Raw genomic sequence first — 20,074 nt, 5'->3', positions numbered from 1 at the left:
TGTTTCGGTACATTTCGATTGCTGGACTCTGAGCGCCTTGAGATATATCTCGCAGCGTGAGTCAAGAGTCCGGTGGAAACCCCAAATCCAGCGAAATGGGCCCGGCATTTATATATGTCACTGGTAATGCGGAACGACAGGCGGCATTTAAGAACCGCTAAGAACTTGTTTGGATTTGGCAATGGAGAAGAGCACTCACATTTGGGAAATCACAGCACGTGGTTTTTGTTTTTCGTATTTTTGCAGAGCAAGAGGCACTGGAAAAGCGAATGAAAAGCGGACTGCACGCGAAGAGCGAACAAAGACGAATGAGCAGGCAGCCCAGACTGGGTCCCAAGACACTTAGGTACACCGAACACCCATCTGAGTCTCAATCCCGACGAAGCTCATCACCTGCCGCCCGACCGAGCGACGGCAGGTAAACAAACAGCCAAACTGCTGACAGCTAAATTGCATATTAATTTGGAAAACATTTTTGACAGGCCAGCGCTGACAAGGTGCTGGGTTTTCGGACCTCAACTACCTTGTCCACTGATCGCGTTTAAATCTGTTCCAGAGTAGCTTGACAACTAAATAGGATGGGTTTTAGCACCTTGAGCGTGAATGTGAATATGAATAGCCTCTTTAAAAATAGGAAAAGTATTAGAATACACAGAGGAATGTATAAACCATAGCGATCCACGAATGTTTCAATAAATCAAAATGGTAGGCAAATAAAAAAAAATAATTTAGTTAATTCGAATTATAAATAATATACTCAAGGAAATGATAAAAAATCCTTTTACTATAACTTATAAAATGATTTATAATGGATTCAAAAGTATAGTAGTTTTTGTTACATATGGTAATCTCTCCAAACACTCAATAATTTTAACACAATTTTCGCTTTATCTTTGCATCTCTGAAATCGCAACTCCAATTGAAACTCAAACTCGAATTCAATTACCATGCATAACCACATGGAAAATGCTATTGCCAAAGTGCAAAGTTTAGCCACAACTGCTGAGACGTGAAATCAAAGTAAAAGCTTGGTTAATGGAATAATGGCAAAAATCGCAGACGCGCTGGAGTGAGGGGGGATTATCGTTGACCAGGAGTCGCAGGTCAGAGGGCAGACACGCGAATGGTTCTCCCGGGCTTGAACTTCTCCGGTTACCCACTCCCCAGTCCCCCCGCCGATAGCTATAGTTTTAATGCAGTAATTGCCCTTTGGAAAGCGTTTAGCAAGCAATTAGTTTGAGTGCCAAACTACTGGGTGCGGTCCCGCGGCCAAGACACACCCAGAAATATAACAGTCCAGCTGAAAACCACTTACATTCCTCGGGACTGGCAGCCCAGAGCTCTCAGTTTCCGCGGAAAATATATATTTTCTGCATATAATTAGAAGCCATCCCCAGGATCGTTGATCATCCAGCCAGCAACTCACTGGCGTTTTGTAATTGAATTACCCAGTGGGGTAATTAAAATTTTCTTTTAGCCAAAAGTGAATGCGAACCGAGACTGAGAGTGATCACGCGATCGTTTTGGCAATGCGGCAGCTGCTTTATGGCGACTTAATGATATAACAAAATGAATTGTTTTATAAACTATTTGGCGCGGCATGAATAATTGCACGCCATCAAGCCTTGGCTTTATGAGGCCCTCACACGACAGCATCTAGTGCTCGCGGCTCTAATGGAGTTGTAAGGCCACAGATTCACTCGAGGTGTTGAAAATTTATGCAGAAATACCTGAAAATACCCTTATAAATTATGCGAAGAACTCTGGCTGCAGAGCAAAAATCTCCGTTTCTAGAGGGTCTCCGTCATTGTCTCGGTGTCAAGTGCACGCTGTGAGATGTCTTTAAGATGTATACGCTATAAAAGCTATAATAAATCAACGGCATTGACAACGGTTTGAGCGGTTTTCAACAAGGTTACAGTCGCCGTTGAGGCTAAATAAGTAAAAATAATAATATCTCGCAGCTAATAATACTAAAACATGATATATTTCCAACAGAAGCAGCAGGCTGGATGGCAAACCGCAAATATTATATCAGGCGAAGCCATCAAGCCGGATCGAGTGGCGGCACTGGGAAAAATATTTCATTACAAATAAAATATAAATACATATTTTAAGAGCTCAAGAAGTTGAGCTTCAATTCTGTAAACGAATTGTAAAAATAACTCTAGTCCAAAAATACCCTAGATACTTTAAACTTTTGATCAGCTCTTTTTAAGATTCTTATTATCCTAAGCAATTTTAAAACCTTTCTTTTTTGTTAGTGCCGCCACCTGAAGCTCAGGTGAATTGTCAGCAATGAATCGCGTCATATAAATCACCAGGTAAGCAGAAATTGACTTATGCAATGAGTTATGGCAGAAAGCGAATGTGATTCGCAAAAGTCCCAAGAGCAGCGATTTTGGCAGCCCAAAGAGTGACAATTACCCACGAAGGCGTCAAGCCAAAAACCCAGTTGATGAGAGCAATGGAAGGTAATGGAGATCCGGACAATGAGCGGAGATCGCAGAGATCTCAGAGATCTCCGAGATCCGAGATCCCAGAGTTGGCCAGGTTCAGGTTCGCTTCGGGCCGACTTTCCCACGCCGCAGTTTACCCGCTTTTGAAGTCGGAGGAGAGCAGTCGAAGGCGGCGGTAATGATGCAAAATTACAACGTCAACATGGGCTTACAGCTCATTCGCTTTTTGCCCGACTGCTTTGCTCTTTTGCCTGGCCATTCGACATTTCATTAGGCCGACCCCGCGCGCGGCTTAAAAATAAACATTCAGTTACCAACTCTCGAGGCTTTTGTTCAGCAGAAAATCTTGCTTAATTTTTGCTCTGGGTTAAAAGCGAAAATTTCACCTCAAGTTCAAGGTGTCGCGACTTTTTGCTTGCGACTTTGTGAAATCGAAATTCGGCAATGGCTAACCCAAAAACTCAGCAAAAATAGTTTGCTTTGCTTATAATATTTATTTCAGAGCTAGCTGTTTAAGGTAATATGTCAATTTGGTTATGACTAAATTACTTTCAAGAAAGTAATATAAATTTAAATATAAATTTAAATAATTGGCAAGTAGTCAGAATAATTTTACTAGCAGATACTTTTCGGTTTCTGGTTAGTTAGACAACTGTTTTTAGCCCCATAGCCTTCTAGGGTTAAACCTAAGCCCAGCAACATTTGCGTCTGCAACTTTGTCGATGGACTCCTGCAGTCAGCTGACTTTTGTTTTTCCACGAGCAGGCGCAGTATCCCAGACACGTGCTGTCGACGGAAGCAACCCTCCAGTGAGTAGCCCCGCGCCAGCACCCCAACACCCCCAGACCATCCAGAACCCATCCCACCGCGGGATCCCCAGACATGCTATTCTTTCGGCTCTTCGGTTTGCCGGTTGCCGGGGCAACACCGAAAATGCGTCAAAACAAAGCCCAGCGCTCTTTGTGCGATGTCAATGGCCAGAGTTATGGATGGGGTGTTGGATCAGGGGAGGATTGGGTGGTTTCTTTTGGGAGTTTGGGAGCCATAGGTAAATGGCAGTTGAGTGACTCCGTGTTTTGACTGCAGCGGAAGCAGGAAACATGCGTTTTTTGGGCAGGCCAAACAAAGGAGTTGAGTCGAATCCCCACTTGAAAGCCGGCTAAGATCTGCCAGGCTCGGATGCAGATACACAAGCTGTCCCATGTAGGGCGGGGTAAACCTTCTCCATGTTCCATGGGGTTGTGGCACTACGTGCCTGTCACGGTTTTCCCCCTCCTCTGGGGGCTGGGCGTGCACTTATTGATTGAGTTTTCCTATATTTTCGCCCCAACTCCTGGACCCGCATAATTACCTCTATTACTCCAGCATGAAATTCTTCCGCTTTCTGCTTCAGTTTCCCTGGGAATAACGTGAGTCAACGCTTTTTAGCTGGTCTACAATTTGGCCGACTGTTTTACCGGCGTTTGCTTTTCTTTCTGCTTATATCTGGTATCTTCTATGGAGAAGATATATATACATTAACGATGTGACGCTCCCATTTACCGTTCTGCTGGCGTCAGAGGAACAGCGTCATCGTCGTGGAAAGGCAACTTCTTTCGGGGTTTCGACGTTTTGATAACTTGTTTTGGTGGCTGGCCAGGCCCACGACAGCCATGACGGCGGAACAAGTGCGGATGTCATCCGAGTGCCTTAATTGACCGCCAAGTGAATGTACTTGCTACGACTGTCTCCGGTGTGCTGTCCCCGCCCATGCCCATCTCTTGTGCCCACACCCGTACCCTCATCCGGGGTCTTCTACTTCAACTCCAATGAACTCGGCCGCCAAGTTCAACGAGTTAACCGGGAACAACGGCTGGGGACCCAGCCAGTACACTCAGAAAATATCACAAACATGAAAGTATAATTGTCCTATGTGAGTTTCTATACTTGCAAAAGTCAAGGCATAGATAAAAATATAAAAAATAATTGTAGAAGGCAAACATTTGGATTTAATATGAACATGTTCATAACATAAACATATATAAAACAATTTTCTCATAAAATAAATTAATAAAATAATTTTGGGCCTTATTAAATAAAAAATAAATAAATGTTTTGTTAATTGCTCAAAAGCCATTTTCCAAATCAACCTCAAGGGATAAATATCTTCAATTCCGTGTTAAGTAGATGTATATTACGAATTCCCAATTTGAATATTTTAAATCTACTTTATAGTCTCCTTCTGTACTTTTTTTTTATTATTTTTCAAAGTTGCTGTATTTTTCCCAGTGTAGTCTCGAGGTCTGGTCTCGTGTCTTGTAGCCTCGCTCCGATTGTCACAGCTGTTTTTTCTGGAGGGGCAGGAACTGGAGGGCTTGGAGTGGTGGCCTGACAAGTGTCTTGTTCTGCTCACTGGAAGATGCTACCGTTCCTAGGTGCCCTCCATGTCCCCTCAATCGGAGTCGCGAATTTGCCATTTTCGCGGGGTTGGTCTGGCGCATAAATTTACCTCTTAATTGCTAGACATTGCAACAAAGTGAGTCTATAACTCGATTGGTGGGTTGATACACTTCTACAAATTACATGTGCTATTTGCAAGTAATTGCTTTTAATCTAAAAGCTTCTTAATTACTGCTGGTTTACGAAGCACAACTAAACGTATTCAAAAACAGACCCGCATTTTAATAAGGCAACCTTAATGTGCATATACAGTAGGCAAACGAGATAGAAAACACTTTTTGTAATACGTTTTTAAGTGCTCAGTCTTTTTCTAATTATTTAATAATTACCTAGGTTAAATGACACACTTGTATTTAAAATGAAAAGGCTCAGATCCTGGCAGACCCTAAGCCCAAACAATGATTATTATTTTACCTCCAGCGATCGTTCACTGTATTTACATGTAGCTAACACATTCAATATCAGCACTTGCTCGCTCGGCATGGTCGCTTCGACTATCTGGCAGAACGAAAAGCTCGCCATATTTCGCTTTGAATGCGAACCGCACGCCCCGAGTTGCAACACTCGGGCTCATAATCAAAATACAACTCATATGTTTCAACCAAAACCAGTTCCCCGGAGAGGATTAACTGAGAGCCAGAGAGTTCCATTCTACGGACAATATATAGTTTTGAAATCCGCAATTTCGCTTGGCTGGTCAAGCGGCCGGTTATCATCGCTCGTCCCAAACAGTTGATCTACAAAGGCGGCGGTGTCAACAACGCAAAAAGTGAAACCGACTAAAGCGAAAACCCTCCAACTCTGATCCCTGGTTGTAATCGCCGCCGAAAGGTCGCACTCCAACACAGCTGCAGTGCAAAATGTGGCTGACCCTGATCGCTGGCGCACTGATCTTGCTCCTGACCTGGGACTTTGGACGCAAGAGGCAGCGAGTGGCCGCCTTCGAAAAGTCAAAGATCACAGGACCCATTTCGATCCCCATCCTGGGCTGCGGTCTCCAGGCCCTGCACTTGGGAGCGGAGAGTGAGTCTTATAGTATCTTATTGTACAGCTATTACCAGTATTAAAGATTATAAAATGAGTTGAATCCATAATTGGTAATCTTACATATGTAAAATCTTCGGCATTTAAACAACGAATATGAACCTTATCTTAATAACCTTGTTATCTCAGAACACTGAATATTAAAAAATAGCATCATATTATGTCGATCATAACATAAATCTTAACTTAATTATTTTATATGATGATAGTCTCACATCGGATGACAAAAATATCTCTTGCAGACATTGTCCCCTGGGTGGGCGAACAGTTCCAGAGATTTGGCAAGACGTTTCGCTACTGGATCCTGGGTGAATCCCTGATCTACACAACGGACTTCAAGTACTTCGAGACCATCCTATCCAGTACCACCCTCCTGGAGAAGGGTCAGCTCTACCAGTACCTGCGACCCTTCCTAAACGACGGTCTACTTGTTAGCACGGGTAAAAAGTGGCATGCTAGGAGGAAGATTTTCACCCACGCCTTTCACTTCAAAGTCCTCGAACACTATGTGGAGATAATGGATCGGAATAGTGGGCTCATGGTGGAGAACCTGAGAAAGTGTGCCGATGGTAAAACAGCGGTGGACATGCTTAAGTACGTTTCCCTGGCGGCTCTTGATGTGATAACAGGTTGGTCGAGCGCCTAGCTTAGTTGAGATATATTACGAGGCAATTAAAGTTAAGAAGATTCGCAGCTGGCCCTAAATATTTCTCAACAAAAGAATTCTAGGAATTACCCTTGTTTATCTTACTAATTTTAATTTATTTGAGACATTTATTTATAAACGTGCTTGCTACCTTAAAAAGATAATGGGTTTTCCCCTGTTATTACGAGTATATTCAAAACGTAATAGATACTTTGTGTACCAATCGAGTTCTGGTGGCCATGTGTAGCCAGTGGTTATTAAATTATGCTGACTATTGATTTACTGATTTACTGAACCTCTTTGCAGAGGCCGCCATGGGAGTCCAGGTGAATGCCCAGAACGACCCCGATTTTCCCTACATAAAGGCGCTAAAGAGGTGGGCTTCTATCGTTGTTATTATAAGCACCGTCCTAACACTTTCGCTCCCCTTTCCCCAGTGTGGTCTATATCCAACCGGATCGCATGTTCAAGTTCTCGCAGCGCTACGACTGGCTGTTCCCCCTGGCGGCCCCCTTGCTGCACCGCCGCCTCCTGAGCGATATACGCGTCATGCACGACTTCACCGACAAGGTCATCCGCGAGCGGCGAGCGACTGTGGAGCGGGCTAAGGCCGACGGCACCTACCGACCGCTGAGTGGGTGCACTGAGTCACCAGGAAGCCGTAAATCCCCACTGACTCTTACCTAATCCCTTGCAGGTCTGGGCGATGAAGAGACCGGCCGGAAATCTCAGATGGCTCTGCTGGACATCCTGCTCCAGTCGAGCATCAACAATCAGCCCCTAACGGATGCCGACATACGCGAGGAGGTGGATACCTTCATGTTCGAGGGCGATGACACCACCAGCAGTGGTGTTTCCCACGCCCTATATGCCATCGCCAGGCACCCCAAGGTCCAGCAACGCATCTTCGAGGAGCTGCAGCAGGTCCTGGGCGACGATCCGCACGCCCCAGTGACGCAATCCCAGCTGCAGGACCTCAAGTACCTGGACTGCGTCATCAAGGAGACCATGCGGCTCTATCCCCCAGTTCCTGCGGTTGGCAGACACACCCACAAGGAGCTGAGGATTGGAGACAAGATCATTCCGCCCAACACAAGCATTTACCTAGTTCTATACTTCGCCCATCGAGATCCGGACTACTTTCCGGATCCCCTGAGTTTCAGGCCAGAACGGTTCTTGGATGGCCAAGGCGACAGCCACGAGACCTTCGCCTATGTGCCCTTCAGTGCTGGGCCCAAGAACTGCATAGGCCAGAAGTTTGCCGTTCTGGAAATGAAAGCCCTCATCAGCAAGGTCCTGCGATGCTACGAGCTGCTGCCCCTGGGAGAGGAGCTCAAGCCCATGATGAACTTTATCCTGCGCTCAGCTTCGGGCATCAATGTGGGCCTGAGGCCCAGAAAGTCATAGTACTTATCGCTCATGCAGCCTTTTAGGGTTTGGGTTAGAGGTAGCTGGGATATTCGTGATATATAGTACTTAGGACTTTATTGCCTAGTTGTGAAGTACTTAAGAACCTGTTGATTATTCAAATAAACACTACAATTGCAAATCACTAATAACCCATGTTTAGTTTGCTGGGTTCCGGGGCTTTTATGTTATTTATTTATTTATTTAACGACTAACCCAACTACTGGGTACAATAAATTAAAACTTAGTTACTAAAGGGGTGAAAAACTGCTAAATAGACCGCTTACTCATTCACCCTTCATTACAACCCCCAAACGCAATGCGACTCACACGGCTTAGCCACGAACAGTGTCCCAATATTTGCGGTGATTATAAAATTAGGCCCCCAAACAAGAGGTATTTGCCCAGCGGACGAGCGTGGCGCACCATAAAGAATCCCGAGTTTATCAACGTAAAATACTGTATTTACCTTGGGCCAATATTAACCAGCTACTTAGGAGGCATTCACACCGTGGAAGCTGTCCCACGAGATTTTGACAACCCTTCGAGCCTCATATAGAATATGAAACACACGTCATAGTTGTAAATGAAAAAGGAATGCATTTCGCGGAAGCCGTAAATATTCGGTGATCCCAATTCAATCAAGCTTAGAGGAGTCTGCTGCTTATCTATGGTTTATCGTTGGCCAAAAGATAATGCGCCAAGGCAATAGAAAAGTTTTGCAAAACAGATAAGAGCATCGCGAAAGGAAATCACATAACAGGCTTATCATCTCCGCTGTCAGCCGCATAGGGTAGCACATATAAAAGACACCTCCGCCGGAGGCAGTGCGTCAAAAGAGCCTCTGTCTCCGCCTCTGATGTACCTTAACGGGCCTGGAGTATCTGCAATGTCGTCTGTGCAAGTGTTAGCCCTTCTGGCAGTGATCGGTTTGGTGGCCCTGTCCCCCGTGGAGGGTATCAGCAGGCCGCTGCCTCCCTACGTGGGTCTGCCCACCCAGGACGGCCTCACCCGGCTGTTCCTCACCTCGCGGGTCACGCATCGCGATCCCTTCGCCTCGGTGGCCTGCTTCGGCGGCTACATCGGCGAGTCCAACCTCATTGCGGAACTGTACAGCACCAACTTCACCGGTTGCGCCAAGGCGTCGGCCGACTCGAGGAAGGGCATCGATACCGACTTCCTGGCCACTCGCAAGACCATCCACCTCTCCTCCGAGAGGGTCTGCCAGGAGCTCAGGGTGTGCAATGGGATCAACGGCACCCTCGAGTCCTTCAACTGTCATGCGCGTGTGGTGAGTTGAAGCTACGATATTTGGATTAGGGCGATCTTGCCGTGGAACTTTCATAAGTTCCAGCTCTCTGGAATCTTATATAATTTATTCAAATACATAGCTTCTCGGTGGGAGATTTTTTTCATAATTCAAAAGATAGATCATACAAAATACTTATAATATTTCAGAAATGCTTTAAAATGGTCTTTATAATACTATTTGTTCCAGGGCTCCAACAACACCGTCTCCACGTACAGCATCTCGGGCAACGCCTCCGAGTCGGCCAGTTTGTTGGAGGAGCGCTACCGCGTGGTGGAGCTGCAGTACGACCAGTGCTGCCGCAAGGCGGAGCGCCATTACGTGGAGTCCACCGCCAGGAACTACAACCACCTGCAGGCCTGCCTGGACGGCCGGGCCAAGCCGAAGCCCATGCCCCAGCCCACGACCACGACCTCCACGACGACCACCACCACCACCACGACCACGGAGGCACCCACCGAGCCACCGACCACCACCGAGACCCCTTTAAACCTGGACGATCAGTTCAAGCAGCTTTTGAATTTGCTAAACTAATGCCCTCCAAAGTGTACAACTTTCTCAAGAATAAGCTACGTAATTAAAGAAAGGGCAGTCCCTAGGCAAAAACACACAGTCCCTGGGTAAACACCAGCAGAACTCGAAATTCAACCCTCTGGCAAATAAATTAACCCTGCAAAAAGGGGTTGAAGGATTGTATTTCGCAAGGCAAAATAAGGAGGAATTAGCAAAATATTTAGACAGGAAAAAGTGTTAAAAGGGTTTAAGAGTTGTAACCTTTAAAGAGGAAAATACATTGCATATTGAATGGAAACTAGTGAAACATCTCTCGCTCTTTCTTAAATGACCATAACCTAGGGCCATGATTGATGAGTTCGAAGAGAAAGATGTTTTCAAATCTAGCTCGAGGCTCTTCCGTTTTCGACACCTCAAGACGGAAACACTTTTGATTAATGACACCGTATAAAGAAATTATTTAAGCCAATAATGAGCGAACTGCGATATAATTCAACAAGATCTGGAGATGCTGAGGAATGGATAGACAAAGCCAGAAATGATTATGCCATTTATGGCAATGAAAATCAAAGTGGAAGAGCCCAGACCCGGCCAAACTGGAGAATGGCCATAGGCCATTGAAGCTGGCCGCTCATGGGTGCCAATCCCCAAGCCCCTGCCCCTTTTTTTACCAATCAAAAGAACACGTTTGGCTTTTATGGCATTCGGGTTTTGGTTTTTTCCCTCATTTTTCGTTGCTTCTTTCCCTTTTAAGTCGATGGCCAAGTGGGCTTTTCTCTGTGAATGCCCCCGCCTTCTGGGGACTGAAGAAAAAAGAACGAGATTCGAGGGAAAACAAAGACACGGCCATAGAAGAAACACCTGTTGGCCGCAGAGCAAGTGGCTCATTTATTAGCACAATTGGCGTGGCATTCGACGCTGGTCGTTTTTATGGACCGACCAGAACCGGGGAGTACGAGTCTGAGCAGTATGCCACTTATGTGCAATTCCCGGAATGCGATTACGTCAATCTGGATGCGTTTTATTGCAGGCTTGAAGGGGAGTGGCCACTTCTAGCCTATACCTGCTGCAAAACTAATTAAAATGCAACTTGTAGTTGGGTGTTTACGACGTGGACTCTGAAATTGCAGGTGAAAAACATAGGAAATGTGAAGGGGAGTGTTGATTATGCTGGTGATAAAGATTGTAATTAATAAGCCGTGAATGCCAAGGCGAGTTTTTTCTTTAATTTGTCATCCCCCATTTTAAGTTAATTCATTTTTGCACTGCATAAAAACCGCATAATTGATTTGGCCAAAACACCCGGCCATTACTCAACTCTAGAAATTGCCGGCACTGGCTTTCATCTGATACGGCTGATGTTGAAATGCGAGGAATTAATCACCTACTCGTGTGAGCTGCAGAACTCCATTCCTAACCCACATTGACGGCACAATTTACGCGCTTCATTGAGCCTCGACTGAGACTCTGGGTCTAGCCCACTCAAGCGTGGCGAAAAAAAGTGAACCAAGTAAATAAACAAAATCTGAGGCTTGTCAACGTTATGCATAACCAATCGAAACGAGTTTTCCTCGGCCGAAAACGTGAACTTTTCATTTTCATTGGGGCATTGGGGAGACAGAAAAATCGGGGGAAATGTGTTAATGCAACGTGCGCGAGTGCGGCCAGTGAAAAATGCTCAATAAATATTTGCAAATGTTTTGCATAAATAAATGAAAATTGCTTATGCCAAAACGAAGCAGGCTGACAGCCTGGCCAATTAAGGCAAAAGTTGCAAGTGCGATGGCGGCATCGTTGTCGCCAAAAACAAAGGCCAAGAAAAAATGTGGCGGTCGGTAATTGAGGCACCGAATTAATGATATCCTGCAAAAGTATTTTTTATTTTAATTCATTTTAATCAATATGCTTTTTTTCCTATTTCGGTGAGAAAAAAAGAGATATAATATTCACTTTTCAGCGTTTTGAATGATAAATAAACGGTTTAAATTTTACTCAAAATAGGAAAATGATTTTCTATTTTTAAAAGGGTCTTGTTCTAATTAAAGATTTTTCTTTTCATATTTTGAAGAACATATGAAAGTCCCTTGGGTATTGTGATATATATATTTTATACATCCTGAAAGTCAAGCCCTTTTTACAAGCTCATTTAATAGACATACCTTATGCAACCATGCATTTACAGGGTATTTAACCAACTGTACGTAAAACTAGTTTGCCTGGAGCTGAAAATATAAAAAACCAACCACTGAAAGCGCAGAAAAGGAAATCGTCGCCCGTCGTCATCGAAGTTGTTGGTGCTTTTGCCTTTTAAGGCTTTTGGCGTGTTGCGCATGCGCCGTGTACGCTATCAATTTCAGCGCAGCTGTATGGGTGTGCAAGTATGTGTGTGCGTATCTATGTGTCGGTGTATTCGGGTCATTCGCATTTTCACATTTTAAGGCGTATGTTGTTGTTGGTTTTGCATGTTGATTTTCTTAAGATTTCTGACTTGCAGCCCGGCGCAGGCTGCTGCACTTGCTGCCTTGGGCTGTTGCAAGTTGCAAGTTGCAACTTTTACTGTCAGTGAACACAGAGGAGACCCGCCACGCCCCCTTCTCCCGATCCCCATCCCCATCCCCATTCCGGCCTGCCTCCTGCTTCTTGGCCAAGTTTGTGGTGCCGCCTGTTAATGGGTAATGGCATGTTGCTGCTGCCCGATGAAGCGATTTTTGCTTTGTTTGTTACTTAATTGCGCCAAAGTCATTAATAATCGATTAACAGTATATGGCAAGAGGATGCTGATGACGATGGCCGAGGGAAGCTGCAAACTGGGCGTCTCAGATCGCAGGAAACTGGGGAAGGAAGTGCTTGGAGCTTCCTTTCGGTTAAAGGAGAGAGTGCGTCATTTAGGAGATTACCTGCCATTGAAACACGTTTACGATCCATCATCGTTAAGTCAATAAAAATCTAATCTGATCACTGAAGAAAACAAGTGGTGAGAGCTGCCAAATGAAGAGTTAATAACTCCCAAAAGTCAAAAAACTTAGCTGAAACATTCCAAAAATTCTATCCTAAGTTAAAAACTCTTCAATAAATCTCTAAAAATATTATTTTAAATTGAGTTTCTAATTTTCAATAATTATTCTTTAACCAATCCTTAATTACCTCCTTGGAAATCTTAAATTTGTTTGAAAACTTAGCTACTAAGCACTCCTCAATAAATCTTTAAAAATAAATCCGTTATTGACTTTTATTAAGCCCACTAAATCGACATTTTGATGTGGTTTGATTTATGGAAGTCCGCCAGTTAATGTCAGCTTTTCGCGTAGAAGCCTAAGCACCGCGCAACAGGTGTCTAATTGATTGACTGACAAGCGACAGTCGACAGCCAAGATGGGATGATTGGGGGTCTGGGAGTTGGATGCTAGTTGGATGCAAGTTGGCTGGGAGCTGCAGCTCCAGATGGAGATGGAAATGGCAATGCACTGACAGCCAGGGCCAAACAAAGCAATTCAATATATCAAAGGAAAACAGCTCATTGTTTGTCACTCTGTCGCCCAGAAATCGATACTATGCGATAGCAAGTGGCAGAACGGCAGGGAAATGTTAGCCTGAATACTTGGTATATGCCAAGGAAGCTGTCCGGGCAAAGGAAATTGAATAACCAGGCCCACGAAGATGCACAGCCGCACGAGGACTGAAATAATAAATGCCCAATGATGATATCTATGACAGGGCAGACAGACAAAGGAGCCAAGCCAGCAGGCCCGGCACAAAGAGTCGCTCTCAGCTGCTGGAAGATGGAGTCTGCAGCTGGGAGCAGGAGATCGGGGGCAGTGGGTAGGAGGCATCTCCACTTTGCATTCCCTGGAAGCTGCACTCGGAGAAAATCCCGGCCCATTAACTGGTGTTTAATCAACAATATATCTTATGTTCTATATAATTTCGCTCGCTGCGGATTTTATTAGTTTATGTATCTGGAGATATATATTCTATGGATAGCTAAATCCCTTTTTTTATTAAAACCAATATTTAGGAATATTTCTCCAAGTATGAGTACCAGCTGCAGCTGCAGATTTATGAGCGCTTGTCAGACAACAAAAGTAGCGAATGCGAGTCCAAGTCGCAGGCCAGAACTTTGTCCGAAACGAGTTCATTGCACGAGGACGCGGAGGAGGTGGTTAAACCGAGATCTTCTGGCCCTCCGAAAAAAGGGCCTCCATGAATGCCCCAGCTAATGAGTTGTCAACTGGCCTGATGAGTTTTATTTGCCAGGCAGACGGTGCAGACAAACTTGGCATGCAAATAGTACAAAATTAAAGAGCCACGGGGATTTGCATATTATCCTGTCGGGGGGTTCTCTGTTTGGTCTGTTGACTCGCGAGTGTCAAAGTCAATGTCAGACAAACAGAAAAACTCTGTCTGGCGCTGGTGAAGTGACAGTTTAAGTGCATCTATTGCGGCTCCTGCCCCCTGATAGGCGGCCACAAAAACGGCGACTCACGTTTCCGCTTCTGGCCATAAAAACCGTCTGGATTTATGGCTAAAGCCAGTGGCGTCCAAGCATAAAAGGATGCGGATGCGTTGGCCAAAAATGACTCATAAAACATGTAGCAACCGACTAGAACTGATAGTTACCTCCGCGATTTTCTAGCTATGACTTGCTGTTCAGTATTGATTTTTTAAGCCCCCAGATGAGTAATAAAATGTTGATCCCAACATCAAATATCAAAAGCTATAAACATTAAAAAGCCATTAATCAGCGTAATTAAATGTTAATAGTATTCCTATTCCCAATCCTCCTCCAGAAACTGTTAAGATCCACAGCTTTTGAAAGCATATCTATCGCCTCCAACAGCTGGCAATTAGTTCTCATTAAAGTCAAATTAAGTCAGCTAGTCAATTTTCGAATTTCATCATTTCCTGCCAATGGTTTTTCTAGTTCGCGTTTTTGTTTATGTCTTGTATTTTCAAGTAATTCGATTCCAACTGCGAAAACTTCAAGTTTTTCGGCGGCTCCATATGTGTAGAGGGGGAGCCCATAAGCCATAAAAACTGTGGGGGCATTGATGAGATATTTAATGAGCTGCGAGTGTGGGAGCTGTATTTCATAATGCTCCCGATCAAGGGCTTATCTCCCCAGTAAGTCCAATTAAACGATAGTTGGACAATCAACGCCACGGGCCAATTTGGCCCAAAAAAAAAAAAAAAAAACACTTGCCCAGACAAATTGAGGAAGCGGAGCATTTGAAACTGACAGTAACAGCAGCGGCCAGCAGCAGATACATTTTGCGATACAAAAGATACAGATATAGAGATACAGATACAAGGCAGCAGCTGTGCAAACCGTAACCAAAAAGGCAGACAGAGAGGCAGCTAAGCAAACATATAAACCGAAAAGGAGTCAATGTACTAGCTCCCAAAGATTGTGTAACATTTTAGACAACTTTGGGAAGGCAAGCGTGATTGGCTCGGGCATCACTTGCAGGACCTGGACTCATAAAACCTCGCCAGACTTCCCACCGAACCACTTTATCCGCCATATTTTCTCCAATAAAAACAATATTTATAGCCGCGCGGCGGGACCAGAACAAACCGAAGCGAAAACATAATTAATGGATCAGTGCCTCGGAATTATGTGAGTTTAATGCTTGTGTAATCTGGAAATGCATTTCCCAGCACGCAGCGCAGCATCAAATAACATGCCCCTAAATGGAAATGTTTCTCCACTTCACTGGGGACGGGGCTCTGGGTTGGGAATGGGTTACGGGGCATATGGCACATAGCCATGGGATCGGATCAGCCACAAAGCTTTCCGTTTGATAATGCATCATTCGATCACGCGGCGATGGCGGTGGCGATGGCGGTGGCGGCATTTTTCAATTAATGCCAGCCGATCCAAAGCCAAACCGAGCCGCCACATGCACTCAGACAAATGGGTTTCGGGCATCGGTTTCTATAAATACACAGGTCATTTCCTTGGAAACAAACATTTCGTTTAATATAAAAGTGTTTCCCAACGATCGTTGGTGCTTTCTTATCAGGTCCACCACATTCTTTTCTTTTTATTCATTAATAAAAACAAAAGCGTGGTCTTTAGAGATTGGCGAATACTTATAAATTATGATTTTTGTTCCAAAATCCAACCCCTTTTCGCCTGATTATACTGTTCAACTTTTTGTGAGTTCAAATATATTATGAATATTAAAAAATCTTGAGAACATGAAGCTTCTTTGGAGCATATATATTATTTCCAAAACCAAAAGCATATGGTTTTCTTCTTGTGTTCACTGTACTAAACAATATCTTTTTCAGGAGTTTATAGATATTATAAGTATTAAGAGATCTTTAAAGCTTTCTTGTTGATGTTTTTTGTGGTACCCAATTCTTCTTGTTTTCCCTATACTATACCATATTTTTTTGTGAGTTCAGGGCGAGGCCCCTTAGTTTTTCCCGCAGAACTTTGTTTCAATCCGCTTCGTTTATTTGCTTTGGCTCATTAGCGTTTGGACTCACGTTTTTCCTACGCCGACGTGATCGGGCATTGCTATCTCTATCCCCCGGTCAGCTGCCGTCTCCCTCTCCCTTAGTTTATGGGTGCCTGTGCATTCGGATTTGGGGTAATGCACATCCAACACTTTCCCATGTGGCTGGCCGAGGGAAATTAACCCCGAGTGCCACTTGACTATCATAAAATCCGAAGCGATAAGCAGCTCTCGAGTGTCTATTTATGGCCAATCGCTTGTTTTGTTTACAAATGAGCAGTTTGCCATCAAAACGGAAAGCGGAGAAGCAACTTCTTATCAAGGTAAACTCTATAGACAACTATTTTCTAAGTAAATATAGCTATGGATAACCAATAAAGAGATAAAAAACGAAGAAGCAACTTCTTATCTATGTTGCTCTAGGAAATATTTGACAGCCTGACTTTCTTTACTTCAGTTTATGGTAAACAGTGATATGGTTTAATATATACAAATATTCTACGAACTCCCTTAGTAAACAAATAAGTTGCTGTTAAAGCAATGTGAAATCTAATAGGTATAAGTTTCTTGGATCGTGTTCAGGTAATCGCCAGTACTTCCAAGTTGAATAGTCAAAGCTGCTGAAATATGAGACCAATCAGTTTCTCTGGAAGCATTGACTGCCTTATTTTCCCTGCCGACTAACTATTAGTTAATTGGCTCTGGGCAGACACGCTGCCCATTAAAATCACCAGCCAAGGCCTGGCAAATAATACAAATTGCAAACTAATTTCCTTTTCATTTCTCCCCCATCAAATGGCACCGCCAAAAGAGATTCGCCACGGGCCAAAAGCGAAAGAAAAAATAAAAAACCAAACTCAAATTATGCAAATTCATCGAAAACGAAAGGCATTCTCCAAGCAAGCCAAACATTTGATTCGCTCCGCATTTGATTATTCATTAGCTGTGATTTTTGGACTACCTGTTTGGAGGGGGAGTTCACCCCGAACCCGAATTATGCAATAAAATCGAGAAATGTTTGAATAAACAAAGATAAAAAATACATAGCCGGAGGTTAAACGCTTTTCATTTTGATTGATTTTATTTTTGAACGTGCATGCTTTTTGAATACTTATGCAAATGCTGGCCCGAATCGGGGACCTTGAACCCACAGACAATAGACATCAAACACTTGATAATTAAAATCGACTAAATCAACAAAATTTGGCTAAAATTGCCCAAGCGAGTCGGACTCTCGAAAACTGGAAAAAAGATTCGGCTGCAAACTTTTCTCGTACAGACCGACGGAGTGAAATACAATAGGTTTGGGATTTGGATTCCAAGTGCAGGCAAACAGGAAAACAACTACAATGTCTGGACGAGAAGTATGGCAAATAGAGGCAAAAAACATTTCAACAATAATCTGCGAGTCGGGTTATACACTTCGATAAATACTTTTCAGAAACTTTAAATACAAATAAGTTGGATTTTCAAAATCTATCTTAAGGATGGTAAAAAAATAAACAAAATTGTTATTTAATTTCAATCTTTTATTTATTGTTTGAGAAATATTTAAGGATTCTTAAAGCGTTTCTTTAAAAAAAAAAAAAACTTGAATATAATACTGTCTTTAAAAATATTAAAAATCTTGATCCAGAAATATACTTATTCAATTTTCAAATTCTCCAATTTTTTTTTTTATAATACTGCTATCAATTCTGAACATTAAACGTGAAGCAAATATTAATGAAATCTCTAGAGGGAATCCCAAAACTGATAAGAACATTTATTTTAGTCAGAAACCATTAAAAATAAAGCTAAAAATTGTGTCATTAGGAATATGTAAAATCCTTATCTGCGGGTTTTTGCTAATAATTAATAATAGTGATATATATAATTGTTAGTTACTAGAGGGTTATCATTCATTTAATGAGTTAATCAGATACTTTGGCATTTTTAAGATGATTGTAAAGCTGATTGGTACCATTTAGAAACACTAGATTTTTGTAAGATTTTTCAAACACCCAATTTTTTACAGTGCACAAAAAGTCTGCAGAGGTTTCGGTGAATCAGCAAATTGTTTGAATGGAACAAAACAACCATTTTACAGTTTTTTCGGCTGCTTGGCTGCAGGTAAGACCAGGAGAGGCCGCACCAGGCAGATGGAACCCTCGGCCAACCCAAAACTACAGGAACTTGCATCTGGTTTTCAATGGAACCTCTGTTTGTACCAACCTTTAGGAGACGCTCGTAGCTGTAAGTGCCGCTGTTCCGTCGCAATCTGCACTTGCACTTTCAATTGCCAGCAATTGCTTTAAGATCTTCTTATTGTCTTGGGCGATGACGAGTGTCTTCGGAGCGCTAAATTAGCATAAACGATGAGTTATGAGCAACCGGCACAAATGCGCGCGCTATTGTAAAAGGTAAACAAGGTGCAAAAACCCGTTGTCGCACTTAAAACCCCACAAAATCGTTGTATATTATGTATATTATTAGCAGAACGCAAGTTCCAGTGTTTTGGTGCCGCACTAAAGTCTGCAACTACTGTTGATATGTTTTGTAAACAAAAACGCCGCGCGAAGCACACGCGCGACCGACCGAACAGCTGGCGACTTTTTTTAAACTAAACCGACAACAAATGGGGGTTGCCTTTATAGCTGCGCTTTTTAAATTAACCCGAAGAGGTGGAAAAACACCGATTTAACCCTCGGCTTTTTCAGTATTTTTGTAGCAAACGTAAGCAAACGTGGGTAAACGTAAGCAACGTAAGTGTCACTGCAGCTTAACAGCGCTGTTAGAAATCCGCGCTGTCTGCTAGAGGTGGGAAAACATCGATATGCTCGCGCTTAGATTTAATCGGAATTTTTGTGTTTGACGTAAGAAAACAACGTATGCAATGTACGTTTTTAATTTGTAAGCAATTTTGAAATAAAGCAAAAAGTAACAAAAAAAATTGGATTATTATTTCTTTAAGCCGGAATGCTAGGTAGCTTATATATAGTAATTGTACCAAAAAGTGTTCCAAGATTAAATGCAGTTTATACGCACTAGATTCCAACTACATCTATTTGATTTTAGCAAAGTTAAGTTCGTAGTTAAATTTTGAATGCTTAAAGATGGTATTTTTAAAATAAAAATAGAACTCAATTTTTACACATACACTTGATGTTTGACTAGGTGGCATCACTGTAAAACTCACCACGAAATCAAAAAGTCTTGGCGCCAAATTTAATTTAATTTTCAGCGGAGAAATGTGGGGTTTCAAATACTTAGTTCCATGCTGTTATTAAACAATCAGTTAGTAGAGAATAACAGTTAGTGGCCAAACAAAACTACAGTTAAATAGGATTTCCGTCAACTTTATTAATGTTTCTTTTTATTTTCCCGTTTCTCAGTTTTCCATCTGCTCTTTGGCCTCACGTAAAAATATACTGTGGCATAATATATCGTTTAAACAAGTGTCGATAAAATATATAGTTTTTTTTTTGTGTGTATATCAGTTAATTAGTTTTTGCACAAACAGTAGTAAGCAATGCAGATTTGAACTTAGTTACTAATTTTTTACAAAATGTATCGGTCGAAGAAGCTTGTAAAAGGGTTTCGGTTGCATTGGCTGTGGCTGTTGCTGCTGCACCGGCAATATGTGAACATGTTGCTGCTGTGCCAGCAACTTTGGTTGCTGCTGCTGGTGTTGCTGCTGCGACTGCGACTGTTGCTGTGGCCTCTGGCCAAGTGGACAGTAGTAGCTTCTGGCCACGGGTTGCACTCTGATTAGGAATCTTTTCGTTCGAGTGCGGAAATGGGTTTAGTCAAA

At 43.0% G+C, this 20,074-nt stretch overlaps 3 protein-coding genes across 13 annotated transcripts in view; 2 read left to right on the top strand and 1 right to left on the bottom strand.

The window, feature by feature from the left end:
- LOC108034501 (supervillin) overlaps positions 1 to 20,074 on the bottom strand; it is a 122,961-nt gene that overhangs the window by 17,607 nt on the left and 85,280 nt on the right. For 2 of the 11 annotated variants that reach the window (XM_017109411.3, XM_017109417.3), the window contains one exon: positions 19,604 to 20,039. The exons of 8 other annotated variants lie outside the window; for them this stretch is intronic. In XM_017109411.3, the coding sequence (XP_016964900.1) occupies positions 19,814 to 20,039 (226 nt within the window). In that variant the 3' untranslated portion in view covers positions 19,604 to 19,813. Of the gene's footprint in view, positions 1 to 199; positions 315 to 19,603; positions 20,040 to 20,074 lie in introns of those variants that run through there. One more of the 11 variants, XM_017109420.3, reaches the window with a different exon arrangement.
- On the top strand, positions 5,449 to 8,147 carry LOC108034504 (probable cytochrome P450 4d20). The gene is made up of 5 exons (XM_017109421.3): positions 5,449 to 5,921; positions 6,185 to 6,571; positions 6,895 to 6,964; positions 7,026 to 7,222; positions 7,286 to 8,147. The coding sequence occupies exons 1-5, from the start codon at positions 5,759 to 5,761 to the stop codon at positions 7,993 to 7,995; spliced, it is 1,527 nt and encodes a 508-aa protein (XP_016964910.1). The 5' UTR covers positions 5,449 to 5,758; the 3' UTR covers positions 7,996 to 8,147.
- Positions 8,799 to 10,115, top strand: LOC108034506 (uncharacterized). Its single transcript, XM_017109426.3, has 2 exons — positions 8,799 to 9,286; positions 9,494 to 10,115. Exons 1-2 carry the CDS (start codon positions 8,855 to 8,857, stop codon positions 9,836 to 9,838), a joined length of 777 nt encoding a protein of 258 aa, XP_016964915.1. The 5' UTR covers positions 8,799 to 8,854; the 3' UTR covers positions 9,839 to 10,115.

This window comes from Drosophila biarmipes, chromosome 3L (genome assembly GCF_025231255.1).
Source record: "Drosophila biarmipes strain raj3 chromosome 3L, RU_DBia_V1.1, whole genome shotgun sequence".
NCBI classification, from domain to species: Eukaryota; Metazoa; Arthropoda; class Insecta; order Diptera; family Drosophilidae; genus Drosophila; species Drosophila biarmipes.
Note: the sequence above shows the minus strand (reverse complement) of the source record. Positions and strands in the feature narration are given on the sequence as shown.

What these genes read in the sequence shown, in the direction of transcription:
- LOC108034504 (XM_017109421.3), top strand. Translation starts at nt 5,759, where the DNA reads ATGTGGCTGACCCTGATCGCTGGCGCACTGATCTTGCTCCTGACCTGG. An exon ending in CCTGCACTTGGGAGCGGAGA is followed by an intron (nt 5,922 to 6,184) that starts GTGAGTCTTATA and finishes TATCTCTTGCAG; the next exon opens with ACATTGTCCCCTGGGTGGGC. An exon ending in GGCTCTTGATGTGATAACAG is followed by an intron (nt 6,572 to 6,894) that starts GTTGGTCGAGCG and finishes ACCTCTTTGCAG; the next exon opens with AGGCCGCCATGGGAGTCCAG.
- LOC108034506 (XM_017109426.3), top strand. Translation starts at nt 8,855, where the DNA reads ATGTACCTTAACGGGCCTGGAGTATCTGCAATGTCGTCTGTGCAAGTG. An exon ending in TCAACTGTCATGCGCGTGTG is followed by an intron (nt 9,287 to 9,493) that starts GTGAGTTGAAGC and finishes TATTTGTTCCAG; the next exon opens with GGCTCCAACAACACCGTCTC.